An 18491-nucleotide genomic window follows, 5' to 3' on the forward strand; every position below is an offset into this window, starting at 1 on the left:
AAAGTGGAGACCACATAGAGACTGGTAGGAAGTGTGGAGGCCCTAGAGGGCTGGCTGGGGTCCCACAGGCAGCAGCTGAAATTTCAAAGGGATATCTGAGCTGGTGTGGTTCCCACTGAGAACTCTGGGGCCTAAACCCCAAGCTGGGCTTCCCAGCCCAGAGCACCAGAACTGAGAAAGGTGCCCACATAACAGGATTTCTGTCTGCCAGGGCAAGAGGGTTGGAAATGCAGGCACCTTCTTAAAGGGCCAAAGCACAAAATATTGTGTGCAGGCACTCACCTTGGGCTCCAGCAGAGGGAAGGCAGAGTGCATTAAAGCAGTGTGAGGAGAATTTAGGGGTGCTGGCTTGGGGAATAGAGCTCAGAGGGCAGCCATCTAGATTCCTGTGCTGAGTGATTCCCCCATAGGGCAGAAGACATCTTTCTGAGGTAGACATTTACCATCCAAACAGCTTTTGCCTGGGGGAGAAACAATTGCCCCACCCTGTTGAAAACCTCTCCTGCTACTCTGTATAGTTTCTGCAGCCTGAGGCTCATTAAGAGACTGACTAACATTCAGCCTCTGGGTGCTTTGAGTCTTTGCCTGATTTGCTTCTAGACCCAGGACTTGGAAAAGCAGACCTTGTTGTGCATCTTAGTCTTGTCCAAATGCACCCAGCCCCAGCAGAGGGAACCACAAGCTGTAGAGTGTGGAAGACTTTAAACAGGGTACTGAAGGCCAGTCAGAAACAGTATCTGACATTGGCGTGCACCAGAGAGCATCCAAAAGACTGGGAGTCCTAGCAGATCTACCTAATACATAGAAACAAATCCAAACAGGCAGCCAAAATGGGGAGACAAAAACAAGCCCCAAATGAAAGAACAAAAGAATTCTCCAGAAGAGCTAAATGAAATAGAGATAAGCAGTCTATCAGATACAAAGTTCAGAATACTGATCATAAGGATGCTCAATAGCATGAGAAGAGAAATGGAAACTATGAAGGAAATGAAGAATGACGTAGTAGAAATAAAAAAACACACAACAACATTGGAAGGAATAAACAGAAGATTATGGGAAGCTGAGGATTGGATCAGCAAATTAGAAAACGGTAGAAAAAAATCACTCAGAGAACCAAAAAGAACACAGAAACAAAAACAGGAGGACAGTCTAAGGGAGCTCTGGGACAACATCAAATGTAACAATATTCGCATCATAGGAGTGCCAGAAGAGGTTGAAAGTAAGCAAGGGTTAGAGAACCTGTTTAAAGAAATAATGGCAGAAAACTTTCCTAACCTGGTGAAGGAAAAAGTAACACAGGTTCAGGAGGCACAGAAAGTCCCAAGCAAGAAGAATCCAAAGAGGCCCACGCCCAGACACATCATAATTAAAATGCCAAAAATCCAAGACAGAGAGAATCTTAAAGGGAGCAAGAGAAAAGCAATCTTTTACCTACAAAGGAGCTCCCATAAGGCTGTCAGCTGACTTCTCATCAGAAACTCTACAGGCCAGAAGGGAATGGCATGAGGTATTCAAGGTAATGCAAAACAAGGATCTGAAACCAAGACTACTCTATCCAGCAAGGCTATCGTTCAAAATAGATGGTGAAATGAAAAGCATTCCAGTTAAAAAAAGGCTAAGAGAGTGTATCACCACCAAACCAGTATTGCAAGAAATGTTAAAGGGACTGCTGTAATTAGAAATAGAAATAGAGAGAGAAACATAGGCATACAGAAATAAAATGGCAATAGATAAGTACCCATCAATAATGACCTTAAATATAAATGGATTTAATGTCCCAATGAAAAGACATGGGGTAGCTGAATGGATAGGAAAACATGACCCAAATATATGCTGTCTACAAGAAACCCACCTCAGAACAAAAGACTCACACAGGCTGGAAAATCCCCCACAACTTCTGGAGGCCTTTAAAGGAGAGATCAACAGCAATGCAGTCACAGTAGGGGACTTTAACACCCCACTGGCTTTACTGGATAGATCTTCAAGAAAAAAAATCTACAATGAAACAGTGAGTCTAAATGACACCCTAGATCAGATGGATTTAATTGACATTTACAGAACATTCCACCCCAAAGCTGCAGAATATGCATTCTCCTCAAGCGCACATGGGACATTCTCAAAGATAGACCACATGTTAGGACACAAAACAAGTCTCTACAAATTCAAGATTGAAATCATATCAAGTATCTTCTCGGACATTTACACTGTGGACTACTATACAGCTGTAAAGAAGGATCCCTTACCCTTTGAGACAGCATGGTGGGAACTGGAGAGTATTATGCTCAGCAAAATAAGCTAGAGAAAGACAAGTATCACATGATCTTACTGAATGTGGAATCTAATGAGCAGAATAAACTGATGAACAAAATAGATCCAGAGACATAGAAGCGTGGCACAGACAGAAATATCAGAGGGAAGGCCGGGGTGGATGGGGAGAGATTAACCTAACAACTTATAAGCATATATGCATCACCCATGGACACAGACAATAGTGTGGTGAAGGCCTGGGGGGAGGAAATCAATTAGGGAAAAAGGGGGACATTTGTAATACTTTCAAGAATAAAGATAAATAAATGAATGAACAAAAGCCTTCCAGAGATTCCAGGTGAATGGGGTAATGGACATTTAGGGGTCTTTAGGGAAGCCAGATGGAACAGGGTAAGCTTGAAGTACTTGCTCAGCATTTTGTTGGCTCTTTTTCTGCGGTTTTGCCGCAGGGACAAGTGGGCACAGAGAAAGCAGATCCAGAGCTGGAGTCGCCAATGAGGGGTGCTGGCTCTCGCCTTTCCACCTCTGTTGCGGGTGGGGCACCCTGACCTCCTGGCTCTGCAGGATCTCTCTCGGCTGCAGGGGGTGTAGGTGTGGGGAAAGGGAGGTGGGTAGGACAACTCTCCCTTCTACCAAATATCCCCTTGGCTCCGCCCCCGGGGCCGTAGTAGGGGTTTTGGAGGCTGTGAGAGGCAGAGCGGGTGACAGGCCTTAGGGAGGCCGTGCTGAGGGAGGAGTGAGGTCTGAGCACAGACTCACATGTGGCTTTGATATTCTTGCTGCAGGAGTGGAATCCAGGAAAGGTTAACTCGCAAGCGACTCGGGCCCCTCCATTCCAAGGTTGTTGGACTTCACTGCATTTCTCCAGAGCAGTCCGGCCCCTTAAGGAATGTGGAACTAGAGGCTAACATTTCCTCTACTCAGAGTTAGAAATAATGAAATAGAAAATTACAGACTGTTAAGACTACCACCGATTAGGTCCTGGCAGCTTACCTTGGATGCTGTGTGGTTTCCTAGCTGGCAATTAAGACACGCGGTGTAACGTTTTAATTAGCACATTCCCAGAAGCATTATCGAGTCTCCTTACAGTTGACATACTTTCTCTGGCCCAGTTCCCAGGCTGATGGACTCACTTTTGAGGACTTTTACTGTGCTCTTTCCAACTGTTAATTTCTTCTCTTCGGCATTGCATTTCTAGCCTCTGGATGTTTTTGATTTGAGATGCCGCTCAGGTCAGTGATCGCTCTGGAGCATGTGACTGGCTTTTCCAGTGGCGAGTGGATGTGCTGAGTCCTCATGCAGCTCAGCACCCGGGAAGCCCACTCCTGCCCTCCCAGGCTGCTGACCGGTGGGCTGCACACTCCCCCTCCCAGGCTGTGGTCTTTTCCGTGCCCTGACTGCTGCTGTTCCCTCTTGTGTCCTGGAAATTGCACCTTTCAGGACAAGCAAATGCAAGAATGCCAAGCACTGGTGAATAGATACCCTCACTAATTAAAAGGAGACTGCTTTGAAGTTTTTCAAATGTGCCAGAGACTGAATCTCATTAAATCCCAACAAGTGTACTGATTCAGATCAACAGGTAGAGATTAATGGATGAATGGTCTGAATGACAAAACATTTTAAAAAGAAACACAAGTCAAAACACCATGGACTCAAATCCAAGAGTGTGGGTTGAACTTCATTAGTAAATTCTTGCTTAACAGTGTCTGCTTTTAGTGAGAGAGCTGGCATTTTCATCTAGAGAGAGAGCCTGGTAATCAGACCAGGCCTGCATGCTGCTTCGCAACAATAGACTCCTCTTATTGTTGCCACAGGCCAGTGTGTTACGTTAGAGGCCTGTGTTGGGAGGAAGGTGTGCAGAAGAGCTTGCACTGTTTCTACTCAGAACTTGCACCTACTTGGGCGGGGCGTGCAGGCCCTGACTGCAAGCCATCCACATCAACCTGAAACCCTCCATCAGGTGCTCTGTGGCCACTGTGGGTTCATCCCTGAGTAGACAGGACAGTGACAGGTGTTGCCACGGAGACGCCCCAAGTTCACGGTTAAGAGCTGATACCCCACGCCAGACGCCTCAGGTTCACGGTTAAGAGCTGATATCCCCACGCCATGACAGTTAATGTGCGATTCAGCTCAAAAGCCAGCTTTCTCCAGAGTGACCCAATTCCCATGTGTTCGCTGGCGCGCAGGTGAGTCCCCCGCGTGCAGCCCCGGCAGGCGTGCGGTGTTCTGTCCCCTGCGCTGTCTTCCGTGCCTGCGCCGTGAGAAGGGAGGGCGTCTGGGGACAGACTTCACTGTGGCTCTTCCCTGCTCTGAGCCTTGGTTAGGGCTTGAGCGATGTGATCGAGTGTGTAATTGTTTTTCAGTAAACTTCTGACTTCAGAATAGTGTTAGATTTATAGAAAAGTTGCAAAGATGCCCAGAGAAGTCCCGTGCCCCTCATGCTCCATCTCCCCTGGCGTTGGACCCTGCGTGCAGGTGCGGGTGACCCAGCGCATGTGCCAGTGCCAGTGCCAGGCCATCCTCACCGGAGTCCACGCCGCTTGCCCAGACCTGGCCTCCTGTTCCGGACGCCATTCGCACTGCCGTAGCAAGCGCTCGCGTGTACTTCCACGTGGACCAAGCTGTACTTTCAGCGTGTCCTTGCTTTGCAACCGGCCACACTAAATGTTTGTTCCTGATGAAATGTCCTCCGTTCTCTAAGCCGCAGCTTTACTGGTCTCCCTGTGTGTCCTACGCCCCGGGGAGGAAAGGCAGGCTTGAGGGCCACATTTCACAGGGTGTTCAGGGCACACCTGCTAGGGTTTTACCAAAGGGAAGGATGTGTCCAAGTAGAATGCTCATCTTCAGAAGAAAGCAGTTCTGTCCTGAGAGTTTGGGCAAATGGTCTCCTCTCAGAATCTCCTTTAGGTTCCCCCTATATCCAGTCAGCTGCTGGGGCTCGGGGATGGCGCCAGCTGCACCCAGAGCACTCTGGTTGGCTGAATGGGAGATGCTACAGCCCCTTGGACCTGTCCCTGGCTTGGCCAGGTTGGCAGAGGTGCCCAGGAGGCCGTGGGGTTAGGAAGGTGAAGAGAGGTCGCTTGCCAGCCCCAGTGATGTGCAGGAGAACATGCTAGTCGGGGAGAGAGCGGATGACACCGGCCCCCGAGGCTGTGTCTGTTTCGGTGGCCCCTGACCTGATGAGACCCTTCCCTAATCCTCCGCACCGCAAGTCCAGCCTGCCCTGCGGTCCTCTCTCTAACGTCCTTCAGCCATCTCCAGCCCGCATCTTCCTCCACCCGCAGCCTGTGCTACCCGGGGAGCCAGAACCGCCGGCGGGCGCTGCCGGGACTACTGAGGAGCGCTGAGCGGGCCTCCTGCGCTCACCTGGGGCAGCCTGTGTCCAGCTAGACTTCATTTGATTGTATTTTTTGTCACTGCCAACATAAAATTTAAAAAATCTAATCATAAAATTGATGTTAATGATTTCATCTATATAAAGTGTCCGCAACAGATACATCTGTAGAGATAGAAAGCAGACTGGCGGTGGCAGGGCCCGCGGGAGGCGGGAGTGGGGGGCTGGGAGTGGAACAAGGTTCCTTCTGAGGGAGAGAAATTCTCCAGGATCGCACGGTGGACGCGGTGCACAGCCTCGTGGATGGACACGAACAGCCACCGGCTGCAGACGGAAACGGTGACTTTTATGGCATGTGAATCACGTCATTTAAAAATTTGATGTTTGTTCACTGTAGAGATGCTTAAAAATAAACTGAAATAAGAGGTTTAAGTTACCTGTGTAATTCCAGATAACTAATGGTGACGTTTTGACGCGTGTGTGGCAGTGTTCGTTGTTTGTGTTTATTTTTCCTTTGGGCTTTGTTCCTAACCTTCCTGCTGGGGCCAGGAGGCGGCCCTGTGGAGTCTGCAGAAACCTGGGCTGGGCTTTGACTCACCTGTTCCCGTCCCCAGGTTCCTGGATACCCGCCCATTGTGCGCACGACCCTTGGGAGACACAGTGTCTTGAGTGAGGGCAACCATTTTGTGCCCAAACTGTATGTGGTGCAGGAGAATGACACTTAAATTTCAGAATATAAATGGTACCCTTATTTCTGACGAAGCGACAACAGGGTCTAGTTTTGTTGAAACTTAAAGGGCCAGTTCTAAGCACCGTGGGGATGGGACACCCAGAATTTATTCACTTGCGGGGGAGATGCCCTGGGCCTCGCCCTGTCCTGTTCTTCAGACACTTTCATACCTAAGTCCCAAAGCTTGGGGAGGTGGTGGGGCTCGCTCTGGTATCAGCCTAGTGGGCTGCTTGAACCCCTGTCTGCTTTTCCAAGTATGTAGAGAACACTTCTTTTACTCAAATACCCAACCAGATGTTACCTAGGATAATGCTCGAGGCTCCGAGAAATGAGAACTCCAGCTCCAGCGTGTGTACCGACCAGCACAACATATTCAAACAGCATCTTAAATTTCTGACGCCATCAGTGACTGCACAGCTGGGTGAGGGCGACACCAGGCTCCTCGCACTGGCGTGTGGCTGTCCCCCCCTGACTCCGCGCATGTGAAAATACCTTTGCTTCCACGGAAAGCCGCCCTGGAAGAGCGAGGAGTCGTCCACAGTGGAATTGGGCTAATGGCGCTTATTTTTCTTCAGGGTGTATATTTATTTGACTGTTTCACGCCATTTGTCAATTTCTAAGCAGTTAATAATTTTTATGCCTCTTTCAGATGTGTGTATATAGTACAAGTGTGTTTGACTTCCTGTGGTCTCCACGTTTAAACAGTGCTGAGTGATGGCATGTGTGACATGCCAATTTAAAACTTCAAACCCAGACCAGAGTCCCGAATTCTTAGCACAGGCCCGCCGGCCGCCTTGCACAGCGCCTGCTTGTCCCTGCCCGTGGCAGCCGGGCTTCTGTCTGGGTTTCCGTGCCCGGCCCACTCGCCTCCCTGGGACGCAGCCCTGTGGTTTGCAGCGCGTCGAGGAGGGTTAAATACAAGCCCCGTGAACTCGGGAGCGCATTCTTGTTGCCGTGGGAGAGCTCCACCATTTGGGGAGCGTTTTTAGAGAATAAAGATGTCACTTCTGAATGGTGAATCGGGGTTCTTGCCTGAAAGATGGCGTGGGAGGGTGGCTTCCGACATGTGGGCAAGCTTGGACTGGAAGTAGTAGTAACAAGGACCCTCCCAAAGCAGAATGTGAAAAGCGTGGGGCCATTCGGAACAGCCCCCGCGGGCCGCTGGGAGTGGGGCTGAGCTGTCAAGGTGCTGCAGGCCCGGGTGGCCTCACGCGGCCGTGACAGGAGCCAGCAGTGTGGAGAGGGTTGGGTTCCACCCGGTGCCCCAAGCGTAAGCAGCCGCTGTTGATTGAGCCAAACTACAGGAAGAATCTTGCCTGCCTGATGCCATGTGAAAATCACCTGTGCTTCCTTTTTAGACCTCAGCTTTTTCGAGCAAGGTCTCGTCGTAAGAGGGGCCTCGAGTGGGCAGGAAATCTGTTAGTTGTCTCTCTTTTAGGAGAGACAAGCGGGGTGACCTAATATTGAATTATAAACTGTCTTTGGTACACTTTTTAAAAAATTGTGAGAAACATAACATAAAATTTACTGTTTTAACCATTTAAAAAAAAATTGATTTGAGAGAGAGAGACAGACATCAATGGACCACCTCCTGCCTCCCTATGCACCCCGACCAGGGATTGAGCTCTGACCCTTTGGCTTACAGGGTGACACTCCAACCACACGAGCCACGCTGGCCGGGGCCCATGTTAACCTTTCTTCTCCCCCCTCCCCCTCCCCTCCCCTCCGCTCCCCCTCCCCTCCCCTCCCCTCCCCTCCCCCTTCCTCTTCCCTTCCCTCCCCTCCCCCTTCCCTTCCCCTTCCCTTCCCCTCCCCTCCCCCTTCCCTTCCCCTCCCCCTTCCCTTCCCTTCCCCTCCCCCTTCCCCTTCCCTTCCCTTCCCTTCCCCTTCCCTTCCCCTTCCCTTTCCCTTCCCTTCCCCTTCCCTTCCCTTCCCTTCCCCTTCCCTTCCCCTCCCCCTTCCCTCCCCTTCCCTTCCCTCCCCCTTCCCTCCCCCTCCCTTTCCCTTCCCCTTTCCTTCCCCTCCCCCTTCCCTTCCCCTCCCCTTCCCCTCCCCCTTCCCCTTCCCCTCCCCTTCCCCTCCCCTTCCCCTCCCTCCCCTTCCCCTCCCCCTGCCCTTCCCCTCCCCCTGCCCTTCCCTCCCCCTCCCCTTCCCTTCCCCTTCCCTTCCCCTCCCCCTTCCCTCCCCCTCCCCCTCCCCCTCCCCCTCCCCTTCCCCTTCCCTTCCCCTCCCCTTCCCTCCCCCTGCCCTTCCCCTCCCCCTCCCCTTCCCCTCCCCCTTCCCTTCCCCTCCCCTTCCCCTCCCCCTGCCCTTCCCCTCCCCCTCCCCTTCCCCTCCCCCTGCCCTTCCCCTTCCCCTCCCCTCCCCCTTCCCCCTCCCCTCCCCTTCCCCTCCCCCTGCCCTTCCCCTCCCCCTCCCCTTCCCCTCCCCCTGCCCCTCCCCTGCCCTTCCCCTCCCCCTGCCCTTCCCCTCCCCCTCCCCTTCCCCCTCCCCTTTCCTCTCTCCTTAGAAAGGCACGACCCATGGCCTCAGGCAGTCTGCTGTGGCCTCGGGCAGCTCTCTGTGCGCCCACTTCCAGTCTCTAAGGAGCCTGCTTTCCTAGCGGAAGAGAGCTCTGGGGTCCAGTCTGTGTCTTACCTAATGTCCTGCCTATTCTGCCTTTATCATGTTGAGCCAGAACACACTAGTACAGACAATAATCTTTTCACCAGATTCATAACTTTTCAACAAATCCATAACTTTGCCAGCCTAGAACTGAAATGAAAACCAGAATGGGTACTGGAATCTTCCCCTTCAGCTTTTAGCTTATATTACCTTTTCCAGTTCCAGAAACTAGCACGTGTCAAGTGACCAGACACAGTCCTGCTGTGTGTGACCATCTAGTGATGTTTCACTCTCACCTTCATCTCAAGCTGATTTCTTTTAGCTGGGGGTCACATTTTCTATTCATAAAAAACTGAATTTTTTTACGATTCCACAAAGTAATCTGACAGGCAAACCACAGTCTTCAAGGAATTCTGAATTTTGATGAAAAAATATAGCCTTCAAATATTTTTCCTAGTTTCTGGTAGAATAAAATCATTTAGATTTCATAGGCTGATTTCAGTGAAATTGATAAAGAGGCAGAAGTCTTAGAGATAGATTGAGTTTTCTTGTTGGCAGCCACCCGTGAAGTTAAAATCCAGGGGAAATTAAATTTCTTTAGTTCAGTCATTTGCCTGCAGCAGTGACTTGCTTCTGCATCAGCCATAACATTTCTCTGCTGTTTCGGCAATTTAGACCATTTTTGTATATCACATTATTTTCACTTGGGCACAGTTTTCCCGGATTCACTGATGAACCAGCCAGTGCTCCAGTGCTGTCAGTTCACATGAAGGGACAATCTGCAGGCTTAACCATTTTAAAAAAATATCTTTTTATTGATTTCAGAGAGAGGAAGGGAGAAGGAGAGAGAGATGAACGTCAGTGATGACAGAGAGTCATCGATGGGCTGCCTCCCGTATGCCCGACTGGGGACTGAGCCCACGGCCCGGGCAGGTGCCCTGACTGGGAATCAAACAGTGGTCGATGCTCACCCCCTGAGCCACACTGGCCGGGCGTTAACCATTTTTAACTGTACAGTTCAGCAGCTTAAGGACCTTTACACGCTTGTGCAACCATCACCCTCATCCATCTGCAGAACTTTTTCATCTTGCAAAACTGAAACTGTGCCCATTACACACTAATTCCCTCTCCCCAGCCCTTGGCACCCACCGATCTCCTTTCTTTCTGAGCTTCCCTCTCTAGATCCTCGCGTAATGAAACTGCTTGACTTTTGAGCCCGGCTTACCCCATGCAGCACTGTGTCCTCTGGGCGCACCGTGTAGCAGGTGTCAGGACTTCCTTCCTTCCTAAGCTGCGTGATATTCCACTGTGTGTGTGTCTGATTCTTCAGTGGGCTTTGGTGGCATAAACTTAGATCCATCCAGGAGACGTGTTGTCAGAATGGCCCTGACCTCACCATCCCCCCACCCCCAGAGTGGGGACCAACTCAAAACCAAGGTCCTGGGCGAAAGTCTGAAAGTAAAGGCAAAAGAGAAAGGGGCTGTGTTGGAATAAAGAGAAGGGTCTCTGTGAGGCCCAAATGGTTTCTAAGGTGTCATTCACACCTGCCCATCCTTCCCCCAGATTTGGGGCTGGGGGCCCATGTCTTCATGCTGTATTCCCAGATGAACAGACCAGATTTGTTTTTGCCCTTGGTGTTTATGAGTTTGGGGATAGGTGCTGCCACTGACACGTGGTCTCTGAGGGGCTGGGTAAAGTTTGCTGTAAAGATGAAAACTTCTGTCCTCATAGTTGTGGGTAGATCTGTCCTTGCCTGCTGGCTGCAAATGGCTCGGGGGGCCAGAGGGGTGTGAACTGGCTAAGAAATTCTTCAGTTCTGAATGTGTTCGGAATTGCCAGGCCTGTATCTGGGGGGTGGCCTGTATCTGGGGGGCGGGGGGCGGCCTGCTGACTCTGGCCATAGAAGTGCTTTCATGAGAAGCAAACACAAGCCCCCTGAAGTGAAAATTCATTAATGTGTGTGCTGTGCTCTCTTGTCCAGGAGATTCGGAGGTTCCTGATCCGAATGACCCTCTGGTACAGCTGGATGGACACAACAGCCCTGTTCCAACTCCGAAAGGTAAGCAGGGAAATGCTCTTGTAATGCAGGTCTTCAGCAGTGTTTTCAGAGGGCCCCATACAGAGGCCCACAGTGGTTTGCCTGTGGCACTGATGGGGGGGTGCCCTGGGGCCTGGCACTGCCCGTCGATGGGTGTGGTGGCTTGCCTGCTCCCATAGCTGTCTCCATACCCTGTGAGGGTGCCGAGGGCTGGTGAGAGGTGACAGGCAGGGGCATATGGGTAGCCACGGGAGGGGAGGGAGAGGCTGTAGGGGCAGGTGGGCTGTAGCCTGAGTGGACCTTTAGGAGGTAGGCTCCTGGCTTGGCCACTAGGTCTCCCGCTCACAGGTGGCCATCTATCTCCTGGGGTTATCCTCGATGTGGCTGTCCAGAGTGGTGTCCCGCTGGGCAGCTGCTCTTCTCCACAGGCTTTCAGGAGCCGGTTCCTCGTCTTGTGGATGCGGCCTCCATGCAGCCTTTCCCGAGGCTTCAGCCTCACTGCTCACCTGGCACCCTCTGCAGGCGTCTTAGACGTACAGCCTCGGTAGAACGAATTTCTTGCGACTTTTCTTTCTTCATCCACTGTCACCACATCACCTAGACCACGGTCTCCGTCAGCTTGGCTGCCGTAACAAAACCCTGCATGCAGGCGGCTCAGTCAACAGGAACGTACTTCTCACGGCTCTGGAGTTCCGAAAGCCCAAGCCCAAGGCGCGGCCCTGCCGGTCCTGGGAGAGCTCCCCTGGCCTGCGGGTGGCGCTGGGTCCTCACGAGGCGGGCGCGCTGGTCCTTCCTCCTCCCGTGAGCACCCTACTCCCACCACTGAGCCCCACCCCCGTGACCCCGTCTAATCCTAATCACCTCCCCAACGCCCCACCTTCAACATTCAGATTTTGGGGGGACACAATGTCATTTATAACAGTTACCTATCAGAAGAGCCACTTTATCTCTGTTTAAGTTCTTTTTTGCTTTAGCACAATTTGAAGCCCAGAAGTCCAGTCGTTTTATAGCCCCCTTCTCGTGAGGGTGTGTGTGCCCCTAGGACCAGTGTCTAAGGCTGGGTCTCCTGGGGATTGAGCAGAGCTGGCTCCAGTCCTCCAGTCTCTGCCAAGGATCCAGAGTCACCCTGTGTGATACTAAAGCTAAAAGGGCTTCTGGGTATCACACAAGGTGCTGAGCTCCCTTCTCAGCCCAGAGTGACTTGCTGGTGAGTGTGCTGTTTGCTTAGGTCAGTTGTTTAAGTCGAGGGTGGCTGGAGGCTCTTTGATGAGGATTCCCTGTTAATGCATCAAGTGTAGCAAGCACACGAGGTGGCCCCCTCATGTTGACCCCTCCTGGTCATTACAAGGTCATTGTGACCCCGCAGGTGGCCAGGCTGCTTGTAGAGGAGGGCGTCTGTGAGGACAGGGATGTGTCCCCACAGGAGCAAAGGCCTGTGCTCTGGAAGCTTGCATAGGATGCTGGGCCTCTGGAAATACTTCTTAGGAAGAAAGATTGTTTTTGATGCCTAGATTCTGGAGCTATTTCCAGAAGTGTGACTACAGTTCAAGTTCAGGCAGCCCACACACACTTCGGGACTGCCCCTCTGCTAGGCACTGTGGGAGGCCTGAGCATTCTGGTGATCAAAACCCGTGTGGTCTGCCTTGCGGAGTTTAAGGGACTGGGGAGCTGGTGTGAGGGGAAAACTGTCAAGTTCTACAATTAGGAGTTGTGGTGAGGAGCCCAAGGAAGAGATGGGGTTGCTGTGAGCTGGAAGGACAGGGAGGGCATCTTGGTTTGGGGACAGGATGCTGTACTGAGATCGTAAGAGGTGACATTTGCAATGAGTTGATGGGAGGGGTGTGTCCAAGGCCAAAGCAGGGCCCTGCAGAAGCCCTGAGGCCAAGATGACTCATGCTTTGGGGCAGCGGAGAGAGGTGGGAGCTCATGGGCTGGGGCGGCTGAGGTCCCAGAGGTCCGCAGGGGCCAAGGCTGTGTGGTCGGTACTGCAACCATCAGCCACACATGCATCATTAAGTTTAAATCAATTAAAATTAAATAAGGTTAAAATCCAGTTCCTCAGTCCTACTAGCTACATCTCAAGTGCTCAGTGGCCACCTGTGGCTGAGGCCATTGGGATGGCAGCCCAGACCTAGAACGTTCCATCGTCACAGAAAGGTCCACTGGGCATCCCTGGGGAGAGTGTGCACAGCCCACTGGGGCCTTTCCCTGTGGAAGGCTCTGGCCCAAGGTGTGGTGGGACCTGATTTACACTCTGAAGGTCCTCTGGCAGCTCTGGAGCACAGTGGTGGGGAAATGGAGGGGCAGTTAGGAGGGAAGGGGGGCTGGGTGAAGACCAGTGGACAGGCCACAGTGATGGTCTAGAATCCAATCTGCATTCATTCCGTAGACTCCTCCACTTCCTTGGGAAAGCAGAGTGTGCAGTCTGCTTGTACGCCTGGGCCAGGGGTTATGGGGCCAGGAAGGCACCGCCCCGGCCATCGCTGCTTCTTACCCAGAGTGCTCACGGCCGGGTGGAAGAGCACCTGCTGGTAGGGGCAGAAACGGTGGACTGAACGTTCATGGATATGTGCGCTCCCATCTGCCCACAGGCTTCAGGCGTTGACCACCTGTTGGATAGTTGAGTAGTGCCGTCTAGTTTCCTCTGTGTGGTTAGGTCGTGGTTGCCTGCTGTTTTGCTCACCCACAGTGACTGTGCAAGGCTGTCCTGTGCAGATCCGCGGGACTTTCAGGTAGAGGTTGGATCCTGGAGTTCTCCGAGGTGCAGAAATGTCAGTTGTAGAGGGAAACAGGCCTCTGTGTGTGTGTGTGCACGCGCACCCCGCACACTAGGTCCTGGAATAATGTTGTTTCATTATAACTGATGAGATGCCAGAGGAACATACTCTTGTATCAGCTAGCTGATGATACAATTGTTTTCATTATACATCGTTTTACTTAAAGCCGCAGAACTTGTCGAGGAAGTTGAGTGAGGACTTACTGTGCCATGGAAGCAGAGAGCCTTAGGCGTCTGTGTCCCCGTGTTGGCAGCAAGGGGCACGCAGCATGGTGAGTGCAGGGCCTGAGCATGGGTTGGCCAGGAAACAGAGCTGGATCGGATGGTGGCTCCACCCTCCTGTTGCGGCAAGGGCCCTGTGTCACCCTCGGCCATCAGAGGGATGAGAGGGCCTAGGGGACAGTGCTCACCCAGGGAGCAGTGGCTGGATGTTGATGCCACTTGTTGTCATTCGCAATTATGATCACTGTCTGTATGTCCATCGCTTTCCAGGCATGGAAACCAGCAGCCCTCTGGGCAGGATTCTAGTGAGCAGCTCCAGGGAGACCCAGGCCCCCCCCACTTTCCTGGGCAGCCCAGTTCTCTGGTACTTTTGGGGCATGAGCTGTTGCTTTAATCCCGTTACCATTTGTGGTGCCCACACCTCTATAATACTGCAGGCGGTGAACATGCCACTGCCCACCAGAGCGGGACGGGCGCTGGGAACTGTTACAAGAGGCACTTGTGTTCAGATGCGCTGTGCCAGCATTGAGCCCTCAGCGTATGGACTCGGTGGGTATTGAGAGAGACCGCACCTACTCAGGGAGAGGGTGGGCGTGGAAGACATGGCAGTGCAGAGCTGCCAGGGTGCTTGAAGCTTCCAGCACCACAGTCCTCGGTCACCACTGGACTCCGGTTCTAGTGCTGTTAGTGGGGCTGGGCGTTAGCAGCAATTTTGTTTGCCTTGTTACATTGGATCCATTATTTTATTATTGTTGTTGTTGTTGTTATTATTATTACAAAAGTATACATTTGGCTTAGAAACCATTTACTCATCTGTTACTCACATGTCACACATGTATAGTCAGTACTGTGAGTGTCTGTGGAGGTGGGTTGTTTTTGAGGGCCTGGGTCACGGTGCGATGTGCTCTGCAGCCACAGCAGGCCCGCTGGCTGCCTTGTGCCTGGGCGGAGGGCTGCCCCTCATTGTCCCCCCTGGAGGAGGGTGCCCTGCAGTTCCAGGTGACTGCGGAGCATCCGAGTGTCGGGCGGGGACAGTGCTTGCACCTCGGAGCATCCGAATGTCGGGCGGGGGACAGTGCTTGCACCTCGGAGCATCCGAATGTCGGGCGGGGACAGTGCTTGCACCTCAGAGCATTCCGAATGTCGGGCGGGGACAGTGCTTGCACCTCGGAGCATCTGAGTGTCGGAGCGGGCACAGTGCTTGCACCTCGGAGCATCCGAGTGTCGGGTGGGGACAGTGCTTGCACCTCGGAGCATCTGAAGTTGTCGGGCGGGGACAGTGCTTGCACCTCGGAGCATCCGAGTGTCGGGCGGGCACAGTGCTTGCACCTCGGAGCATCCGAGAGTGTCGGGCGGGCACAGTGCTTGCACCTCGGAGCATCCGAGTGTCGGGCGGGGACAGTGCTTGCTCACTGCGGTGCCTGCTGCTCTCCACGTGCTGTGCTGTGGAGCTAACCTGAGATTTCCTTGGACAGAGAAAAGAGCAATGCAGAGAGGTCCCCACGTTGGCATGGAAACAAAGCCTGTTGTTCTGTGTTTACTTGGTGTGGGGTCCCAGTTCATGTATGGGTCAATTAGCACATATGTCGGGTTCATCTCTGGTTTATTACGGAATTTTCTGTGAGCGGTGGGGTGGGGAGGGTGGTTGTTTCCTGGAGTTTGGTGTAGCTGAGGGTCTCGTTGGCTGGGGGTAATCTGGAAGCAGCACCTTAAATTGGAGTCACAGCATCAAGTCTGTGACTGGGAACGTGGGCTCTGAGCCTCTTTTGCTGAGGATCTCCTGCCCGTTATTGAAACCTGGGGAGTGAGCAGAGGCCGAAAATGTTTCCCTGCTTCTGTCGACAGCTCGCGTGGGTATCCGCCCTCAGCCTGCGCCGCTCTGGTGGTGAAGACCGTTGTTCGAGCCCCCTGACCTGCTGGCTGAACATGTGCAGGGCCCCCTGAGCTCTCCCAGAGGTGGGCACACACTGCATGGTGCCCGGGGAAAGCCACCACCCAGAGACAGAGCTGTCAAAGTGAGCCCAGCAGCGTGTGCAGGGCTGAGGCCGTGGGTAGGCCTTGGGCACGTGCCTGTGAGCCTGCCTGGGAGAGTGGGGTGCACTGCTGGTTTCACCTCAGGCCTCCCCCTTTATCCATCTTCTTCCCAAGTCCCTTCTCTCTCCCAGGCAGTTCTGCTACAGTTGCCTCAGCTGGGACAGAGTCTCAGCCAGTCATCGGGCTGGTGTCTCGCTCGCTGTCCTTCCCACTGAAGTGACAGGAAGCAGGAGTCGTCCTTATCAGCTCGTGGGGCTGAATTAAACATGGTGCTCCCCGGCTTGTTCATGTGTGCTTGTCCCACGGCGGTTGCCCCGGGTGTGTGTGCGTGTCCCTGCCTGTCGGTGAGGCTGTGAGTGCCGCCCTGTGTGTAGGGAGCAGTTTCGGTCCCTGCGTTAGTCTCTGAGGGCTGTCGTAACAAAGCCCCCAGGCTAGGTGCCTCAACCATAGAAGGTCCTCCCAGTTCTGGAGGCTGGAAGCCCCAAAGCAAGGTGTCGGCAGGGCTGGCTCCCCTGAGGTTCTGCGGGAGGCACTGTCCCATGCCTTCTCCTGCTGCTGTGGCTTGCACAGCGTCGCCCACTCAGTCTCTGTGTCACATGCCTCTTCTCTGTGTGTCTGTGTCCAGATGTCCTTCTTACAAGGACACCAGCCATTGCAGCAGGGCCCCCACATGACTTCATCTTAATGTGATGGCATCTGCAGTGACCCTGTTTCCAAATAAGGTCCTGTTCACAGGTTCCAGGGACCAGAACTCCTGCAAAACTGACGGGTCGCAGTTCGCCGCCCAGCGCCCGCCCCGTGCGCAGACACGCCTAGGCACTTCCCTCCCTCTCCCAGGCCTTCCATTTAATTTTCCCGTTTCTCACTCCTCTGGTTCCCATTCTTTCAGCCACACAGCCTCTCCTGCCCCTGCTGCTCTCGTGCTAAGAGCCCCCCTCTCATTTTATGTGGCTGGTCCCAGGCAGACCACCAGACAGCTCAGCGGGCAGCCTGCCACCACCCGGCTGCCCCCTGGGAAGAGCCACTCTGTGTCCTCTGGTGGCTCTCGGGGTCTCCAGTCACCCTCCCTGCCAGGCAGGTCTGTGTTTTCTTTCCCACCAGTTCAGACCCTGCCCCCCTCTGCCCCGTGTAGATAAGGCTTTCCCTACCTCCTTCCCAGGCCTCACCCCTACCTGACCGCGTTGGCCAGCGTGTGGGCGGCCAGTGGGATGACATCGCCAAGCGTCCGGCGGGATCTGACGGGCGGGGCGGGGTGGTGCCTGGCAGCTGGGCCTCCTGCCCTCTGCCTCTGGTGCGCTCCGCCCGACCCTCCACTGCCCCAGTCGAGTGGCCGGTGAGGGAGTTGTCCTGGCAGCGGGAGACAGACCCAGCAGCGCAGCTCTTACCCTTCCCCGCTGGGAGGAAGGGGAGCCCTGGGGTGATTGAAAGGGGGACTTCTGTTCCCTCTGACCCTGTGGAGCAGAGCCGGAGGTTCGATGGCCAGCTGTGCGTTAGGTGCCGGGAGCGAGCCGTGCGCTGCTCCAGCTCAGAGAGCTTTCTTTCTAGCTCTCATTCCGGCCTCCAGTGAGTTAATGATGGTCAGACCTGATGGACCGCAGTGAGCTGGCCACCCTCCCGCTTAAATTACGGGCAAGTGCTCAATCAGATACTAGTTAGAGATACGAGTGCTTAGATGAGCTTTCCAGAGAGCCAGGAGTGGAAGGAAACAGTGTGACAGGCCAGGGGCCAGGGCGCGGCCCACAGAGGGCTCCTGCTTTGCTGGCAGCCTTGGAGAACCACCAGGTACGCGGGGGAAACCTTTACCTGGGGCAAAGGGTTGGGCTCTGCAGGTGTCCTGTGGCTTTGATGTGCCGCTCAGCAGTGACAGGTGTGTCACCCTGTGGAGCAGGCATGGACACCCCAGCAAAGCTGGTGCTACAGAGGCTGCCCACTCGCCAAGCCCCCTGTGCTTGGGTGCGGAGCAGCCCCCAGAACATAGTGCCCCCCCAAGAGAGAACACCCAGGAACAGGACTGTCCTGAGTGAGATGACCCACGTCACTGATCTCACTGGGAACCAGATGCATTACGTGTCCTTCTAGCAGGGGAGAGAGGGACAGAAATCAAGTTTGGTTTTAGGAAGATGAGTATATTTGCATTTCTCGTACTCAAATACAAGGCCGTGAAACACCAGCCCTGCCACGGGAACCGCACTGCCAGGCTCAGCTGCATCGGGGCCTTGGTTTCACATCAAGCCGGAAGGGACCCATGGGGTCTGGAGGACGAGGTGTCGTGGACGAGCCTCCGCAGGAAGCCAGGAGACCTGGGGGCTACTGTCCATTTCGTCCACCTGCCCAGGGAGGTGCCTCAGCCCCGGCTGCGGGTGGGAAACAGTTTTCCCCATGAGAACTCAAACTTGGACCTGCACCTCAGGAATCCAAATGTACGTGACCCGTGGTGGGGAACCCAGGGCCCTGGGCTCACCGGGGAACTTGGCAGTGCCTGTCA

At 53.6% G+C, this 18491-nt stretch overlaps 1 protein-coding gene across 1 annotated transcript in view; it reads left to right on the top strand.

Moving 5' to 3' along the window:
- ROR2 (ROR family WNT receptor 2) overlaps positions 1 to 18491 on the top strand; it is a 212492-nt gene that overhangs the window by 150919 nt on the left and 43082 nt on the right. The window contains exon 2 of the mRNA XM_087822522.1: positions 10918 to 10995. Within this exon, the coding sequence (XP_087678648.1) occupies positions 10918 to 10995 (78 nt within the window). The remainder of the gene's footprint in view (positions 1 to 10917; positions 10996 to 18491) is intronic.

Source organism: Miniopterus natalensis, chromosome 12, assembly GCF_054644295.1.
Source record: "Miniopterus natalensis isolate mMinNat1 chromosome 12, mMinNat1.hap1, whole genome shotgun sequence".
Lineage (NCBI taxonomy): Eukaryota > Metazoa > Chordata > Mammalia > Chiroptera > Miniopteridae > Miniopterus > Miniopterus natalensis.